At 44.6% G+C, this 16,457-nt stretch overlaps 1 protein-coding gene across 5 annotated transcripts in view; it reads left to right on the top strand.

Moving 5' to 3' along the window:
- The first annotated feature begins 297 nt into the window (after positions 1–297).
- DENND1B (DENN domain containing 1B) overlaps positions 298–16,457 on the top strand; it is a 155,236-nt gene continuing 139,076 nt past the window's right edge. For 2 of the 5 annotated variants that reach the window (XM_085232104.1, XM_085232103.1), the window contains exons 1-2: positions 300–532; positions 2,861–2,925. In XM_085232104.1, the coding sequence (XP_085088230.1) occupies positions 516–532; positions 2,861–2,925 (82 nt within the window). In that variant the 5' untranslated portion in view covers positions 300–515. Of the gene's footprint in view, positions 533–2,860; positions 2,926–16,457 lie in introns of those variants that run through there. The other 3 variants (XM_085232102.1, XM_085232100.1, XM_085232105.1) reach the window with 3 other exon arrangements.

Genomic DNA, 16,457 nt, shown 5'->3' with positions numbered 1-16,457 from the left:
GGAAGGGAAGGCAGCCGGGCAGGAGCGGAGCGCAACCCCGGGCTCCTTTCGGGGCGCTGCCGTCCGCCGGGCCACGGGCGGCTGTTGCCCACGGGGAGCAAAGGCCCCGGCGGCGAGGGAACACGGGGCCGCGTTCCGGAGCGCGGCGGCTCGGCGCGGGGCCGGGGCCGGGCGGCACGGGGCTCGGGCGCGCGCCGAGGCGGCCACACGTCCGGCCGACGGCGGTTCCCCGGGCGGCCGCGGAGCTTCCTGGTTCCCAGAGGGTGCCGGAGCCGCGGCAACAGGAACTGAGAGACGGGGGGAGGAGGCGGTGCCGCCGCTCCGTGCAGTCGCGGCCCGAGCCGGGGGAGCGGAGCAGCCATGGGCCGCCGCCCGCCGCAGCAGCGCCGCCGCTCGCCGCCGCGGCAGCGCTGAGCCGGCCCCGGCCGCAGGGAGAGGGCCGTCTTCTCCCCGCCGAGCGTGGGGCTTCTCCCTCGGGGGGCGCCGGAGCGGCCGCCCGGGCCCGCGATGTGACCATGGACAGCAGGTTCAAGTGAGTGGGGGCGGCGACGGGGGTCTCCGCGCGGCGGGTAGGCCTCGCGAGCCTCCGAGCGGGGGAGGAGGCGCGGGGCAGGGGCAGCCCACCCGGCAGCGCGCGAGGGGCCGGGCGCGGCGCGGCCGCTGAGTGACAGCCGGGCGGGAGGCGCCGGGAGCGGGGGGCGAGGGGAGCGGGGCAGCGCAGAGCCCCCGGCTCACGGCGGCGCGGGGGGGAGGCGGCGGCGGCGGTCCCGCTCCTACCCCCGCCTCGCCCCACCGCGGCCGCCGAAGGAAAGCGGCTCCGGGACGGGCGGGAGCCTGCCGGGGGCGGGTCGCGCCCTCGGGAGCCGCCTGCCGCGAGCGGCCGTGAAATGGTGGCGGGGCGGCGTGCCGCTGTATGGGCACACAAAGGCCCCGCGCGCTGCCCGAGATCGATGCGCTCTGCGGCTCCGGCCTTTGTGCCGGCGCTGCGCTGCCGCAGGTGTGTGGGGCGGGCGAGAAACGGGCACGGGCCGCCGTGCTGCCTCTCCGCTCCCTGCGCTGGAGCCGTCCCTTCACAGAGCGGGAGCTGAGAGATGTTACACGCGCATTTATGAGCTGACAACAATCTGGATGCGGGGGGATGATGAATGAGTGGGCACAGAGTAGTAGCGGGAAAGGAAACGGCAGTCTGACAATTCTCAGATTACTCTAACACGTTTTTGACACTTCTGAACACAGTGGGATGTGAAGAGTAAACTTAGCAGCAGCTTTCTGGAGAGGCTGAGCTGGTGCGAGTGAGATGCTGCTGCATCCCTCGGGCTGCGCTTTGCTTGATGCTGCTGCCTGCCTCCTGCACCTGGCACACTGTGGTGGGAGGGAAACCTGGAAACAGGGCAGGGGTAAATGACCTCAGCTTGGGTAACGTCGTGGGGAAACATCACTTCTCCTTAAGCAAGAGTCTTGTGGCTGCTTTTCCAGACAGTCAGGCCTCATCAGTTCCACCGCAAACCTGCAGGGACAAGAGCTGGCTGTAGTACTGGAGTACAGCGCTGAGATTCTGGGCTTGGGTTTCTGTAACTCAGTGCAGGATCTGTTCTCCTGCCCGCAGGATTTTCCCAACTAAATGCTTTAAAAAATGACGAAAGTCATTTATGGGCAGGTTATGTTTCTCTAACCTCAGTTAGACTCTGACTGTGTGTCCTAGTTGATGATGGTACTGAGGTCAGTAAAAGTGTGGCCTGAATCCATTAATTTGTGACAGCTGAGGTTTTCTCTCTACCCTACTCCTGGATTTCAGTCAGAACTCCCTTTAAAGAAACAACAGGGTATTAATTCACTGCACCCTTCAGTTTGAGTTCTAGAAACCTGGGCCCAAATCCTGTATTTTTCACCCACCTACAACCCTAGCTGACTTCAGCGGGGCATTGCTCATGGAGGGAACTCAAGTGTGAGCCTTTAATGTGGTTAAATAGCTAATTGATATGGGTGCGGTTATACCACTTGTTTTTAATATAAATAGCAGTGCACTCGGTAGAGAGAGAGCTCAATGGGATGGTAATGGCAGTTTGAGCTATTCCAATAACTGCTTGGTTTGGGATTAGGCAGGGCGTTCCTTGCAATCAGCACTGCAGTTGTTACTGTCAGGTGTGTGCTGCTGTAAGGCGTTGGTGTGCGGATGGGTGGCTGCTGCAGGGCCGGCTGGGGGATTACGTGTGGTATGATGGAAACTCCGAAAAACCATCTTGATGTATAAGGCAGTGGCATTATCATTAGACAAGCTAACCAGTGTATTTATCTTCCTTATGCTTTTTTTTTTTTTTTTTTTTTTTTAAGGCTGTACATGGCAGCATGGCTTGTTATTTCTAAGGAGGAACCAATGCGGTTTCTAATTTTATTGATTTTTAATTTATTTTAATGTTTTCTGGACAAATAGAATAGAAAAGAGGTAACGCTGTATGTATGGTAACTGTTGAGTTATTTACCTGAACCACTGACTGAGCACCTGGGGAAAGGACCCAGTCAGCCCTGGGAGCACAGGTGAAGGTAATTCACCTATGTGATGGAGGGGGTGGAGCCTGGCTGTACCTCTCTTAGACCTCATTTAAGGGCTGACTGCCAGTGGGGACGGATCTCTGGTTGGAGGTCCTTCCCTTGTGGAGTTTTCCTTTGTGATGCTCAATCTTTAAAGATGGGTGAGCGGTCCTTTTTCCTTTCCTTGTAACAGCTTCTTATTGTATTAGTCCTTTGGCATTGTGCCTCTTGTATCACCTTTCCACCTTGTTCATCTTTCTGATTGCTCTGCTGTAGCAGATTATTTATGTTGCCTGAAACACCTATATGAGTAATTGTTTGCTTTTTCTAGGGAAAATCCAGAACGTACCTTTGATTTGGTACTGAAGGTGAAATGCCAAGCATCTGAAAATGAAGGTAATAATGTACTGTGTTTGCCAATATCATAGAAATGAGAGATGGAAAAGGCTGATTTGTTTTGTGTTTTTTTTCCCAGCTATATTTAATGCTATGAAACGCTTTTGCATTTGGATTGTGTTAGAAAAAGACTGTGGTTGCTTTATTATTTTTTTAATCTACTAATGTGTTAATTTATTGTTGTTATTTTTTTATTGTTGCGCGATCACTTTTGGTTGTCTGCTAGTAAAGTATTTTTGTCCTGAGGGATTAATTTGCAAAACTTGGCCTCAAAGGTGGAGATGGTACAGTTATTAAGGAAATGTAGATTTTATGTGTGACTTTATTTTATCAGAAAAATTGACCCCTGCCTGTCAGTGGACTGTTTATTTAGTCAGTGCTGCGCTAGGAAGTAAGTTCTCTCTGGGATAACAGGAATAGACCTTTTTGTAGCTTGTATCTGTTAGATGCTTTGGCACGATACGTCATGCAAGCAACAGTGAGCTCTGACATGTGCTCATGTTAGCCACTGGTTTTGCATCTCTGCAGGTGTGCAGTGAAGAGCTCTTGTTCTGTGGGATTTATCTGAGGGAGGCGTTTTGCATCTCCTGTAAAGAGCTTGTTTGTGCTGAAATGGGAGTGACCTCTGTAACTTGCTTTGGGGGAGCTTCGTTCATGTTATCATCCAAGGTTGTTGGCCTTTTAGAAACACAGGGAGAGAAGTCTTTTTGGGGTCATGCTGTAGTCCTGTTGGCTTGTGACAGTTGTGTCTTAATCATGGTTGTAAGTACAATCAATTACACTTTCAAATTCCGTGTATTTCTTATCCTGCTGTGCTAATGGATGCTTTTTCCTGAATTTACTGCACTGAGTTAGAAGCCAACAGAAGCCCATGCACACTACACTTGCATAACCCCAAGCTACTCCTTTTTTTTTTTTCTTCTTCCTTCAAGCCAGCATTTTCTTTAGTGGTGTAAAGGATACCTGCCTAATATGTCTATGAAGAATGTTTCTGTTGAAGCAAAACAGTTGGGTCTATTTAGTTCTTTTCCTGGCAGTCCCAACAGGCGTTTCTTTACCTGCTGGATTGTGTACTATCTATTATTGATGTCTCAAGTTTCTCTGCTCTTTCTTTCACTTTCTTTCATTTTCTCTTCCTCATAACGCTGTTCTCATTCAGTTGTGGAATAACATCTGTCCTGCTGCAACCCTCTGTTATTTCCACATTTTTATGACCAGTGACATCCTTCTGCTTATTGCCCGCCTTACTGATTTGCTGTTACCACGTTCTTGTTTTGGGGGAGTTAAGCTGGCCTCCTTAGCTTGGGTCATTCCTTTGTGTTTTGTATCATGGTGCATGTCATCTTCTGCTTGCTTCCTTTTGTAATTTTTACCTTGCTGAGTTCATAGGTTGCTCTCACAGTCCCCATCTAGCACCCGTAGTAACATTGCTTCTTGCAGAGCGCCTTTAGCTGACATCCTTTCGTGGAGTCTCACTCAAGCTCAGCCTCATCCTGAAGGTTTTTTTGACTTGTCTTTTGTCCTTTCTCTCCTGAGAACCAATAACCCTCTGCCTCAACTGCTGTGTGGAACTGACTTCTGTTACTTGTGAGCTCTGGATTGGATTGTTTCTCCTGCCTGCCCAGGCAGGCACGGTGTGTTGGTTGTGGGCTGCCCTTCATAGAACAGCTTGGGCCTGCATGCAGCCATGGCTGTGAGCTGATGTGATTGTGCTGGGTTGTGGTTGTGCTGTGGATGCTTCGTCTTCTACTCCACCTCTGATCACCATTCTCTCAGCCCCACTGGTCACCTGTGACAGGGGGACCACGAGAAGGGATGCCAGCAACATTTGAGTCTGTGTTGTGTGACCAGAGAGGGGTTTGTAGGAGTTTCAGCAGCCTGGAGGTTGTATGGGTTCTTGTAAGAGTCCTCTGATGAGAACTTATGTGTGGTTTCTTTTTGCCAACCAGATTGTTCTGGTGGAATGTTCAGGTTACCATTCTCCGGTACTTGGTGAGCCACGTGGGATTCTTCTTAATTTCTTTCACTTCATATCTAATTCAGTTAATGAACTTCCCAGAGAAGGCCTGACATTATATTTACACGAGGTAGTGCAAGCACAGTAATGTATGAGAGCAGTATATCCTAATGTTATAACTGTTGAAGGGGGTAGCATAAGGGATACAAATGTTTTGTCTGCACTGCCCCTTCGGAAGCAAAGCACGAGGCTTGCTCATGCTAAACAGGGAGCTTTCAGCGCTGGTTTATTAGACGGCCTTACAAATTTGACAGTTACCCTGCATTGTAGGTCTTGCCTTTAAATAGATTTTCATGCTAGGATAATCTTTTGAATATATCATACTTGAAGACGTGATCCAGTCACCTGTTTCTTTGCTCGAGCCTTTATTTCTTATGAAAGAGATTTGTGTTTAAATAGGGGCTTTCTCCCTCGCATCCCATCTGCTCTTGTACTCGATCCTGGAGCTATGTCAGGGCTGAATTTGCGACATCACTGTCATCAGTGTTGCCGTGGAAATATCACAGCCATAAAATGATGATCTCTCCACATGAGCGAGCAGCAGGAGAAGCCGACTTAGCGGAGGGGACGACCTTAACATGACCTATGTATCTTTGAGCCTTTTCTGTTCAAGCTTTGCTGTAATATGCGTTCTCCTGAATTTTAATTTCCCTTTGCCAGCCTGTAACTATTCTAACAAATAAAAATGGTGGTAGCTCTCCTGACTGTGAAGCTGTTAATAAGATGATGTTTTTATTAGCATGCAGTGTGCCAGTGTTAATTGACACGAGGAAAAATTTTCCGGTTAAAATTAGTGTGCTCTTTGGAAGAGTAATCTTAGGTAACTTCTTAATTAAAGCAGAGCTCTCAAAGAATGCTAATTTTTCCAGATCTGACAATGTCCCAGGGCTCTTCCTGCTCTAAAGGATCATGCATACATGAAGTGTAGCAGTGTTTATTTTTACTATGAAATGTGATCTTAAATCACTCCACTAATGATTTACAGCACTTCCTACTTGGTGTAGACTGTTTAGAGCTTGCACGTAGGTTAATATAAATGTATCACTTCACATATGGCAGGTAGCTCCTCGTTGGCTATAGGCTTAATAGTGCTATTGTGGCATTAGTTACAGCTGGACCTATTGTTGGTATTTTGGTGTCGGTGTCTGTGTCTGCCACGTAGGAGGTACTTAGTTGAGTATATATTTCTCAGTACCGTGTTGTTGACTGAGCAGAAGATGCTTTGGGGCTGCTCTCTCTTGCTCTGCCTATTAAGCTGTGGAGGAACACAATAACATTGCTAGACTTGCTTTTTTACTACTTCTAAGCTTTTCTCATTTGTGGAGCTGTGGATAAGAGAGGGTTTCTTAAATGTGTGTGCCTGTGACTGAGGGCTCCACTAAACTAGTAGTGTGGGTTTTGCTGTTATAACCTTTGTTCTTTGCTTGTGTTACAGTAAAAAGATAAGTTTATTAGGAGATCTTAATGCTTTCTGCTAGCACGAAGCAGAACATGGTTCCCTTACCAGCTCAGGAGGTGGTGCTTACTCTGTTTTCACTTTTGATATTACTCTGCTTCTAAGTATCTTGAAAGGTTGCATTTCAGCTTAATGGTGAAGCCTGTATTCCAAAGGGGGGAAATAAGACTTTGAGAAAGTCACATTGTAGCACGTGTCAAAGCTGCTAGTCCTCTGCAGCCTGGCCAAAATTGTAATCCTCAATTCATGGCGTGTTGAAACATAGTTACTGAGCAGCCTGGCTTCTTTGGGGAGCGTGTATGGCAGCTCAGGAAGAAGTGAGGAACGAGCTGAGCTCTGCTGGCTGTGCTTTGCTGTGTGGCAGGGAGGTGAGCTGCTCTAACAGCCCACTGCTTCAGCTGTGGCTCTGGCCTGCAGTAGGGGTAGTGCCGTGCAGCAGAAGGTTGGACACGGTCTCCCAGGCATCTGCAAGTTTTCATTAATGCTTTTCTATGCTTTTCTTTGGGGGAACAACAAGCAAAATAATGGGGGAAAATATTTCTGTGTTGTAACATCAGCAGTTGGCCTTCTGTGTTAAACTGTCTCTGACAGAGCCGAAGCACTGCTTGAAAGCAGATATAGAAGCTAGAGTGTTTTAAGATTAGCGTTGCTCTCTCTAGGCCAGGGAAAGAATTTACAGTCTTTGCTCTTTGGCCAGAGTAATAATTCCAGTGTTAGGTTTTGAATGTTGTATATTTATGCATATATAAGCATATGAATGTATATGCATGTGTGCAACTGAGCTTTTACTTTGGTTAAGTATATATATATATATAGTTTATAAAACTAATTGTATTATCAATTTTACTCTCTGTTGATTTAGTTGAAGCTGGCTTGTAGAAGCCCAACACAGAGACAATGCAAGTAGCACCTAGAAGTAGAAAGGTGGCTCTAAGCAACAGCAGCTCTGAACAGAAAATCTTCTGCATATTTGTTCACAGCTTCCCAAGAAGGAGTGACTCAAACTGGTTTTGGTTTGTGTGGTTAAGAGCAGAGTTTGCTGCACCATTTTCTTAAATTATAGCACGTACACAAAGCAACAAAGAGAATTCTAGGCTTTAAAAGGCTCTGTTGGGAATGTGCTGTTAAGATTCAGGGAATTAAAGCACTGACAGTCTCAGTCTGAATCCAGGACTCTTTAGACCTGATTGAAGCTGTTCAAGTATTACTTGAAAACCCTTTAGAAATAGTGGTTTGTTTTCTGTTAAACCTTGTTTGAACAAGGTTTGAAATTTGATTGCTTTACTTGTACTTCCTCTTTAAATGCTGTGGTGCCTCCTATATTTCTAGGGCTAGATGCATGATTTCTGGAGAAGGTGCCTTGATAGTGGTGAATTGCATGAATAACTCTTTGCCTGTACCAGAATGACAATAAGTGTTAGTGATGCAAGAATTTTACGTTCTTCTTTCTTTAGAAGTTATTCTTACTGCTGAATTTTCAAGGAAAAGCCATGGAAATGGGTTTAATTCTATACTGGTAGAGTTAAGAACTATCTGAATGAAATCCAGTAAGTACAACAGAGATGCAGATTTCTTCGTGTGGAGTTTGGTTGTTATCTACAAGGCACTAATATGACAGGAAGGTCCCGACTCTGGAGAACAAGTTGAATGCGGTTGGCAATGCTGTTCATAGGTAACTTGTCTTACTTCGGTAGGGTTTTCATTAAGTGCCTTCCAAAACTGATTGCAGGACTGTGGTAGAGCAAGCACTCTTGTAATTTTTTTTTTTCAGTAGCTGTTTTCCTCACTGTAGAGAGGTGTTTATTAACCACAAACACTATAAGCCTGTGGGTGTAACATTCTGATCAGATAACTCTTTTCCTCTTCAGTATTTCTTTTTTTTTTTTTTTAAGAGCATCACTTGAACCTGATTAGAAAGATAATTCTATTAGTTTAATGCATCAAGAAGTCTGCAGTATTTCTTTTTTTTTTTTTTTAAGAGCGACCAGAACTTTTAATATAATCTTTCTGCATTGCCAACCCTCTTCGCTGCTTTGGTGTACCCAAAGTTAGGTCTCTCTAATACACCAGAGGGTGTGAGCCTGAGTGTGGCTCAAGCTCCCTCATGTACGTGCACGGAATGTGTCTGTAGAAGTTTAATAACTGGCAATCTCGTGTATAATTTAAAGCCCTCAGCTTGTGTCTAAATAAGTTTATTTGTTAGACTCAAATTTCTTCCTTTTACTGTGAAGGTTCTTCAGAGTATGAACAATGTTTTTGTGTATGCTTGGACCGTCACTAGCGAAGAGTGGGTGTTGTAGAATTGTGAGCAAAAGCAATTAAGTCAACTTTGGCATTGCATCTATGATAAAAATGGGTGTTTTCATGTCTTTTCTCCTTTTCTCTCATTCCTCAGGTGCTGAGAAAAGGAGGGTTAGTTACTCTGTGCTTCTCCTCACAGTAGCAAAAACGTGGAGGAAACTCAATGCTTTTCTGTGCTTTATTTCCTATAGATTTTCTTTTTTGCCAACTTAAAGAGATTCTTGGATGTGTGCATAATGTGGAGGTGGGTGCAGATGTGGACATGTGGGTGGAGGAATGGTGAGCGCGGCAGCAGGTCAAGGATGTGCTCCTCCTGCCTGTGTGCCTTGCTGAGGAGTAGGGCCCTCGGGGTGGGTGGGCTGGGGCTGCAGGCAGCGTGAGGGGAGTTGGCAGCCCCCAGCTGTGGTGGCACAAATACTTATGTGCTGTAAGAACTTAGTATAAAATGCAGTAGATTTGACATAGTATTGAAAGTAAACATGAGCCCCAAATGACAAATCATATTATGTGATGTAGTCCATCAGTATAAAAGCTGAAACTCCTCTGCGTTTTTCAATTTTGATTTTCGTTTCATTTTGGTACTTAACTGCTTGAGACGGCTGCCTGGGGGACAGTTTGCAGGCTTTCAAATTGCCTGCATTCACAAGTGTTAAGAGTTCACAAATTTTTCTGGGCTCATGTCAGCGTGCTTCTGCCCTCCCACGCGCGTGCAGTCCCACTTGCACCAGAGTTTGTCGTTTGTTTGAGCAGATAGGCTCTACTGATAACTGTCCTTGTACAGAGTTAAATGGCTTGTCTTCTGTCTATGGGGGATTTCAAATCCCTCATCTCTCTAAAAAACTTTGTGAACTGGTTAAGCTTTCAAGGTTTGTAATGCTTCTTGCAAGGCCATACGCCACCTCTTTCTAGCAGTGACTTGACAAAGCTGAAGTGAGGGGTTTGTGTTCTGATTCACAGCTACGTTCTTTTTAGTTCTTTTTTCTTTCCCACTTGTAACTCTAGTGGGGGATGCAGTACATCCATGCTCATCTTATAGCTTGGAAAAGATATTCTGTCTGTAAATACAGCAAAATGTGATCAGGACAACGTAGAAAACTGCTACATGGACTGCTAATAGAAAGCTTGAAAACAAGCGACCCCCAAACAAAGGAAATTCCCTGAAGCCAAAATAAGTTGTCCCAGGGGAGTGCTAGTTTTATTCTTTAAAATAACTCTGTGTAGTAAGGTAATCTGTGCATAGCACTTTTTTTTTTTTTTGCAATCAGTGCATAAATAAACTCTATTTTTTTTTATAGTAGTTGGCCTTGTGGTAACTCCAGGATCCAGATAAAAGCATGATATTTACTGGCACGTACTAGAAATGGGAGAGTCTAAGTGGCAGGAAATATTAAAATGCTCTAAGCAGTAACTTCTATCTGCTTTTGATGTTTTCTGTGTATTTTTGAGCTGTGGTTTTACATTTGGAACTAAATAAATTGTGTAGGTGAGGGCTTCCTATGTCTTATGGTTCTAGTTTAGAAAGAGAGATAAAAACTTGATGATGAACTTCGTATGGAAGTAAGAGCAAAAGCAGAAGCGGTAAGGGGGGGGAAGGGTCTGAACAAGATTTGGGGCGTGGTGTTGGACTTCCTGGGTTAGGGAAGCCGAAGCAGCGCCTCAGTCACGCTGTCGTCATCTGCAGAGTTTGCAATCCTCATATGAATGGTACTGTCCAAGTATGAAACTCTTAATTAGAAAGGGGACTTGATGAACGCCCTTGAATGACATTTGTTGCAGTTTGAACATGTGTCTAATTTCTTTTCAAGTTTGGGTGGGTATTCAGATGCAGATTATAATCTGGCTCAAAATGCAAAATTGTGTCTGAAAAGATCAGATAGGTTTCTGTGTTTACTTCAGGTGTGTTTCACTAACTTGCAAGGTTAATTTCAAGTTTTAATCATTATGGAGGGATAATCATCACAGCTAAAGTATTTTGCTGTAGATGTAACCATTCGCTGTTGTGTTTTCCCTTAAGCTAGAATGGGAAAGAGTGACAGAGTGATTTATTTTGCTTGCATTCTAATAGGGAGCGAGAAATTCTTATTTACCTGTCTTCAGATGCTGGTCACATTGAGGACTTATTGTGCCAATGGAATCTGTGTGCAACATGCACCCAGCAGCTGGTACTGCACGAGCAGGAAGCTGCTCACATGTGTTGGGGAAGCAGGAGGTGCTGGGCTATCCAGTGGCTGTTATTTCATCTCCTAGCATTCACTAGAAGTGGTTGAGATTGTTCATTAAAAATAAGCGTGTTACCAGATCTACAAACAAAATAAAATGCTTGAGTTGCTGCTGCTGTCTCCTGCCAGCTTCCCATAGCATGTTTCTGTGATGGCTTTTGGACCTGTGCTTCAGAGTGCTGGAGCTGTCTCTGTGCTTTGCTGAACTTCAGTCTATTATTTGAGGAGATGGATTCAACAGCATAGCTGGAGCCTTCCAGTTTTCTGTTCATGCAGTAAGGCTTGTCTCCTTGGGGGAAAACAGAACAGGAAGTTAGACTCCTGTCATTTGTGCTGATTATAAGGCATGGTGCATTTGGACATAAATTGTATTTTCATGTTGCATGTACAAGATCCTGTGTAACAATACTAGATTAATATCATGCAGTAACTTGTAGATCTGAAAACAGTTAATGATATCATCATATAATATGGGACATTCTGGGGAAAAAAAAAAAAAAAACTTTGTCCAGGGAAGAGTTCATCTTCTAGGTAGCTTCTTCCTGCTGCGGACACTGCCTGGCAAAAGGGACTTCTGTTCCTCAGAGCTGGTGAGTTATTTGCTACTTTAGCTGTTATGTCCCAGGTAGCTGTGATGAGAGGGTGCTTGTGTGCCAGGAGAGATAAAATTAAATTGTTAAGTTGCTGAGTATTCAGTTGCTGGTGAGTAAATCCATTTTAGTCTGGCGATGGGCCTGCCTTATGCTTTGGAGGTACATGCTCACATCTGTTTCTGTGTGGGGTCAGAGCCCTGCAATGCCTTGCAAGGGCTACCTTAATGATGCTGATGTGTCAGATGGGGAGACAAGTCAGCTCAAGTAAAATGTGTAGCTAGTAAAGAAGCTACTGGAAAAGAATTTCACATCATGATACAATGTGCTGTATTTTATAGGAAGTTATTTATAATGTATTTGCTTGCATTTGGGTTATTGTGATAGAAATCAGTGCTATGGAAACACAATGCAAATTAAAAAAACAAACAAAAACCACAAACATCAAAAAGGAACTTGGGTTAACTGCCTCTAAGTGCTTGGTTGAAAAACATACATTGCTGGCTGAAAGCATTTTCTATTGTCAAATAAAACAAACAAAAAAAAAAACAAAAAAGAATTCAGCGTGCCTTGAGTTCTCTGGCAACCAGTGATGGTGACTATCTTCCTCTGCAATAAACAATTCTGTGTGACATTGCTAGTTGCTGGCAGATCCAGCAAAAAAAAAAAAGCTTTGTCTTATGATATTTGTCAGGCCTTGCAGTCCTTGGAGGAAACTTGCATTATTTATTCAACGATGAACAAAACAGAAATGCTTTCCTATTATTGGAGAGAATGAAGGGCTCAACCAGATAATACAATAATAAAGGTAAGCTACTGGGAGTTTCAGAGCCCCTGCAACGGGCTGCAGGAGGTGAGCTGATGCCAGCTATGGGACACTGCTCTCTGCAGCTCCCCTCTGGTGACAGCTGTGCTCACACAGAGCTGCCCGCAGGCTGCTGTGCCCAGCTTGGGCTGGCACTGCTTTCCTGTGTGCTGCAAAATGCTCTGTGTGCTATCCTGCAGCCTGATGGAGATGTTTTGTGATGAGTGCTCTCTTCAGTAGTGTTACCCAGCAGCCCTGTTGGCTTTCCGGTTTAACAGTGGATGCACTTCATGTACTGTCTCATGTTTAATATCTCCTGTTGTTCAGCTGCAGGGAGTCAGTGTTCAGGATCACAGTTTGTCCGTGTCTGCGGTCACTTCAGAAAAGTGTGGCCTGGAGAGTTCTTGTGGCTGTCTGGCTATCTGGATGTGGGGTCTGTGCTGAGTAAATGTGTCTGTGTACAGGAGCTGCATGGTCTTAGCATGGGTGTTCTGGTTTCCGGCGGGAGCTTAGTGGGGCAGTGTAGGAGTCAGATCGGAGTGGCTCATGTTATGCCTTAAAAGCCAACTCAAGTGTATCCTGTACATTCTTCTTGTATGTTAATATAACAGGGCAACGTGGTGCTGATGGATGTTACTTCTGCTCCCGGGCCCATCAGCCCCAGGAGTTACCCAGCTGAGCACAAGCAGTGTGCTTTAGTTGTCAGCACGCCTTCAAGCATTCGTTGTTCAGCGAGACATAAAGTCCTGCTAGGACAAAATGTGCCAGAAGAGCACAAACAGTGTCTGCAAATGGAGTGATGTTTTGAAATGCTCTGCATGCAGTAAGACCAGTATGTTTGGGATATTTTCTTTTTTTTTTAATTAAGTTATATAAATATAAATATATATATATTTAGACCTATGTTTGGTAAATGTTCCTTTGGAGATGAGGAGGAGCATAGGTTCCTTAGCACAGCAGTTACTGCAGGCACTCTATGCTGGTGGGTCAGAACACAACGTGAGTCATGGAGCAGATACAGACAGCCTGGCCCGAGATAGATGAGGAAGCAGCTAAGTGTTAGGGGAAGTGAGGAAGTACCTTTCTTGATGGATGTTCCAGAACCCCAATATATATATATTTTTTTGAAGTCCCAGCGGTATGAATTTGATTAATCTATTTCACGGGGATATTAGAAGTCGTGTCACGTATGAAAATCAAATAGAAATTATAGCATTTGCTCTGTGTTATCCTCAACTAATAATCCTGTGGCAGAATGCTAGTGATCCATTACAACAACATAATACATCATAGAAGGCGAAGAAAGCACGTTTGAAATATAAATCAATAGTTCTAAAGTTTAATTACCCCATAATGCTCACTTTTATTCGCCAAGATTTCTGGAAGTTTTTTTAACTCTACAGTGTATCAACTAGACATGGTGGGATAATGTAAGCATTGCAAATGTGTGTGTGCTCAGGCTGAGAGGCAGACTGTTCTCAGATTTCTTCTCAACACCGATAGCCAGGAGATAGATTTGAAATAGATATTTTCAATTTCATTAGGCTCTCCTAAAGGGAACGTTTACTATATAACACCGATGGAAAGTGGTTTGTTCACCAACAGAATCTGAAATTCTCAGATGTCATAATTATTATATTCAAATGCAATACATGGGCAGTGAAACAATGATGTGTTTGCATGTATAGCCCTGTTAGAAGTTACAGGTGTTGATTTAACACGCAGGTGTTTGGGTAACATCTACGTTACGTATCATAAACTGCAGTCCTTGCTGTGGGCAATAGCAAATGATTCCTGTGCCCAGGAAGCTGATGATGTATCCCCGAGGCACGGTGGTACAGAACACCATGCAATCCAGGGCATTAGCCACTGTTGCTTTTGGGAGGATATTAAGTAAATGGAGAAGTATTTTATAAGCAATAGATGAAATAGCTTCCAAACTTGTAGGGTTAGGTGGCTGAGTAAATGTTAATAGGATACAAAATCTTCCAGCTCTAGAATATGCTTACAGAGCTGGCTCTGATTCTTTTCTTTTTTTTTATTTCTTTTGAGTGTCCTATTATTGTCTGTGCTTCCTCCTTGCATGTGGAAGATTGACGTCTTTGTTTGGCTTAGCAACACCCATGGAAAAGGAAGAAAACACAGGCATAATCTTAGGTGTCTTGAAATTTGCTGATGTTGATCCTCAGCCAAAGTGGGGGTGAAAAAAAAAAATTGCAGAAAAATAAAATGTGTGTTACGGAGTGGTGGTGGTGCAAGTGTCAGTGACCCTGGGAGAGGAGCAAAGATTAGGTAGAAGAACCCTTCTTTACAGTAGGGGTGGTGAGGCACTGGGACACGTTGCCCAGGGATGTGGTGAATGTCCTGTCTTTGCAGACACCCAAGGTCAGGGTGGATGGGCTCTGAGCACCTGATGGAGTTGTAGGTGTCCCTGTGCAGTGCAGAGGGGTTGGACTAAAAGGCCTTTAAGGATCCCTTCCAACTCAAATGATAATGTGAAGAAAGCCACCATCCCATTGTTGAGAGTCAAAACCCAGCGAGCTTCCCTAGTAACATGCATCCAGGGGGAAATTTCAGAAGAAAAGGGTAAAAAGCAGCGCCGCATCTTTGGATAGCATTTTCCAGGAAATAGGTGCTTTGAGTTTGCACTGAGTGGCTAATAGCAGTGTATTTCTTGATAGTAGCTCTCTGGGGCTGGCAGCACATGTTCCTGTGCTCTGCTCTCTGAGTAAGCAGAAAGCAGCTGCTGGTGTGGTTGCTGCCCACACGCTGTGCTGGGGCAACGGAGTTACACTGCGGGCAACAGTTCCTGAAAGTGGTCTGGAGTAGTGGCTTGGGCTGGTTCTCCTTGCTGGAAACTGAGATGCAAGTGTGTGACAGGAAAACTCTAGGTGTTCAGGGCTTACTGTGTTCAGTAACCTTTTTCTTCTTACGTTTAGCTATGGGGTCTTGCACTGCTTGGAATGACTCGTGTTGTACCAGAGCTTGCAGTATTGTGTCTTTGTAAATTTAGAATTCTAACTTCTGCTTTTGTAAGCAGTTTTAGAAAGTATAACTGACTAGTTGAAATAAAAATGATTAAAGAGCCCCAAAAGAGATGGTAGTTAAGTAATACTTTGAGCATCTGTCAATCTTGACAAGGATTTTAGAGGTAAGACAATTAAATACCCCTAAACACCTGTGATGTTTCTAGCATGGTACGTATATAATTAATTGCATCTAAATAGATCATATGCTTGAACATGAAGTGTGAAAAAGCAACTGAAGTAATTCTATCTCTGAAGATGAGCAAAGCTGATGCTTAACAACATATAGACAAAGAAGGAGATAAAGTAGGCCAACCAAATCGTATGTACAGGGTGGCTCTTCAGTAAGAGTCTTTTTGACTTGTAACTTTTTGTTGAAGAAATATTCCTTACCACATCAGAAATGAGGTTTCAGCGTTTTGCTCAGCAGCTTGGTGGAGTGCCCCCGTATCTTAGTGCAGCTGGTTCCTCATTTTGCTGTCTTCACATTTTTGGTTTTAATTTTGGGTGCAAGAGTGCGTGGGAGGAAGTTGTGACTGGGGCTTTTTGTTAAAGATGCTGTGTAATTTCAAGGAAAACAAATCTATTCTTAAACTCGGCTTTTGTTTTGGCTTTGCTTAAAGATGAATCTTAATGGTGAATTTTCCTTATATCCAAACTCAGTCTCCCTTGTTTTACTTAGTAATCATTTCCCCTCTTCCTATCACAACAGATCTTTCTCAAGAGTCTGTCCCCTTCTTTCTTCAAGCCCCTGTTTAGATATTGAAAGGTGTTGCTCCACTTGAACAAGTAAAAGTTGTGTTTTTCATTGCATATGAGTTCTGTGGGCCTTTTTTTCCTTAGTGTGTACGCAGTCTCTCTATGAATGTCTATGTCTACTTTCTTGCTATTGTTACAGTGCCAGTCAATAAAAGCAGCTGAAGCAAAGCAGTTGCAGTTGAATGATGTGGAACATGGCCTCAGTTTGACAGAAATGTCTGGAAAACTTCTCCCAGGGCATGGTTATCTCTGCCCTCCAGAAATGACAGCTACACCAGGCTGGACATGGCTGCTCCAACCTGTGAGCCTTTTTTGAAAGCAGGATTACCCGCCTGCAACAAGGTGCCATGTCCACAGTT

Source organism: Meleagris gallopavo, chromosome 10 (genome assembly GCF_905368555.1).
Source record: "Meleagris gallopavo chromosome 10, MGAL_WU_HG_1.1, whole genome shotgun sequence".
In the NCBI taxonomy this organism is placed as follows: domain Eukaryota; kingdom Metazoa; phylum Chordata; class Aves; order Galliformes; family Phasianidae; genus Meleagris; species Meleagris gallopavo.
The sequence above is the reverse complement of the archived record's forward strand: the minus strand, read 5'-3'. Positions and strand labels throughout refer to the sequence as shown.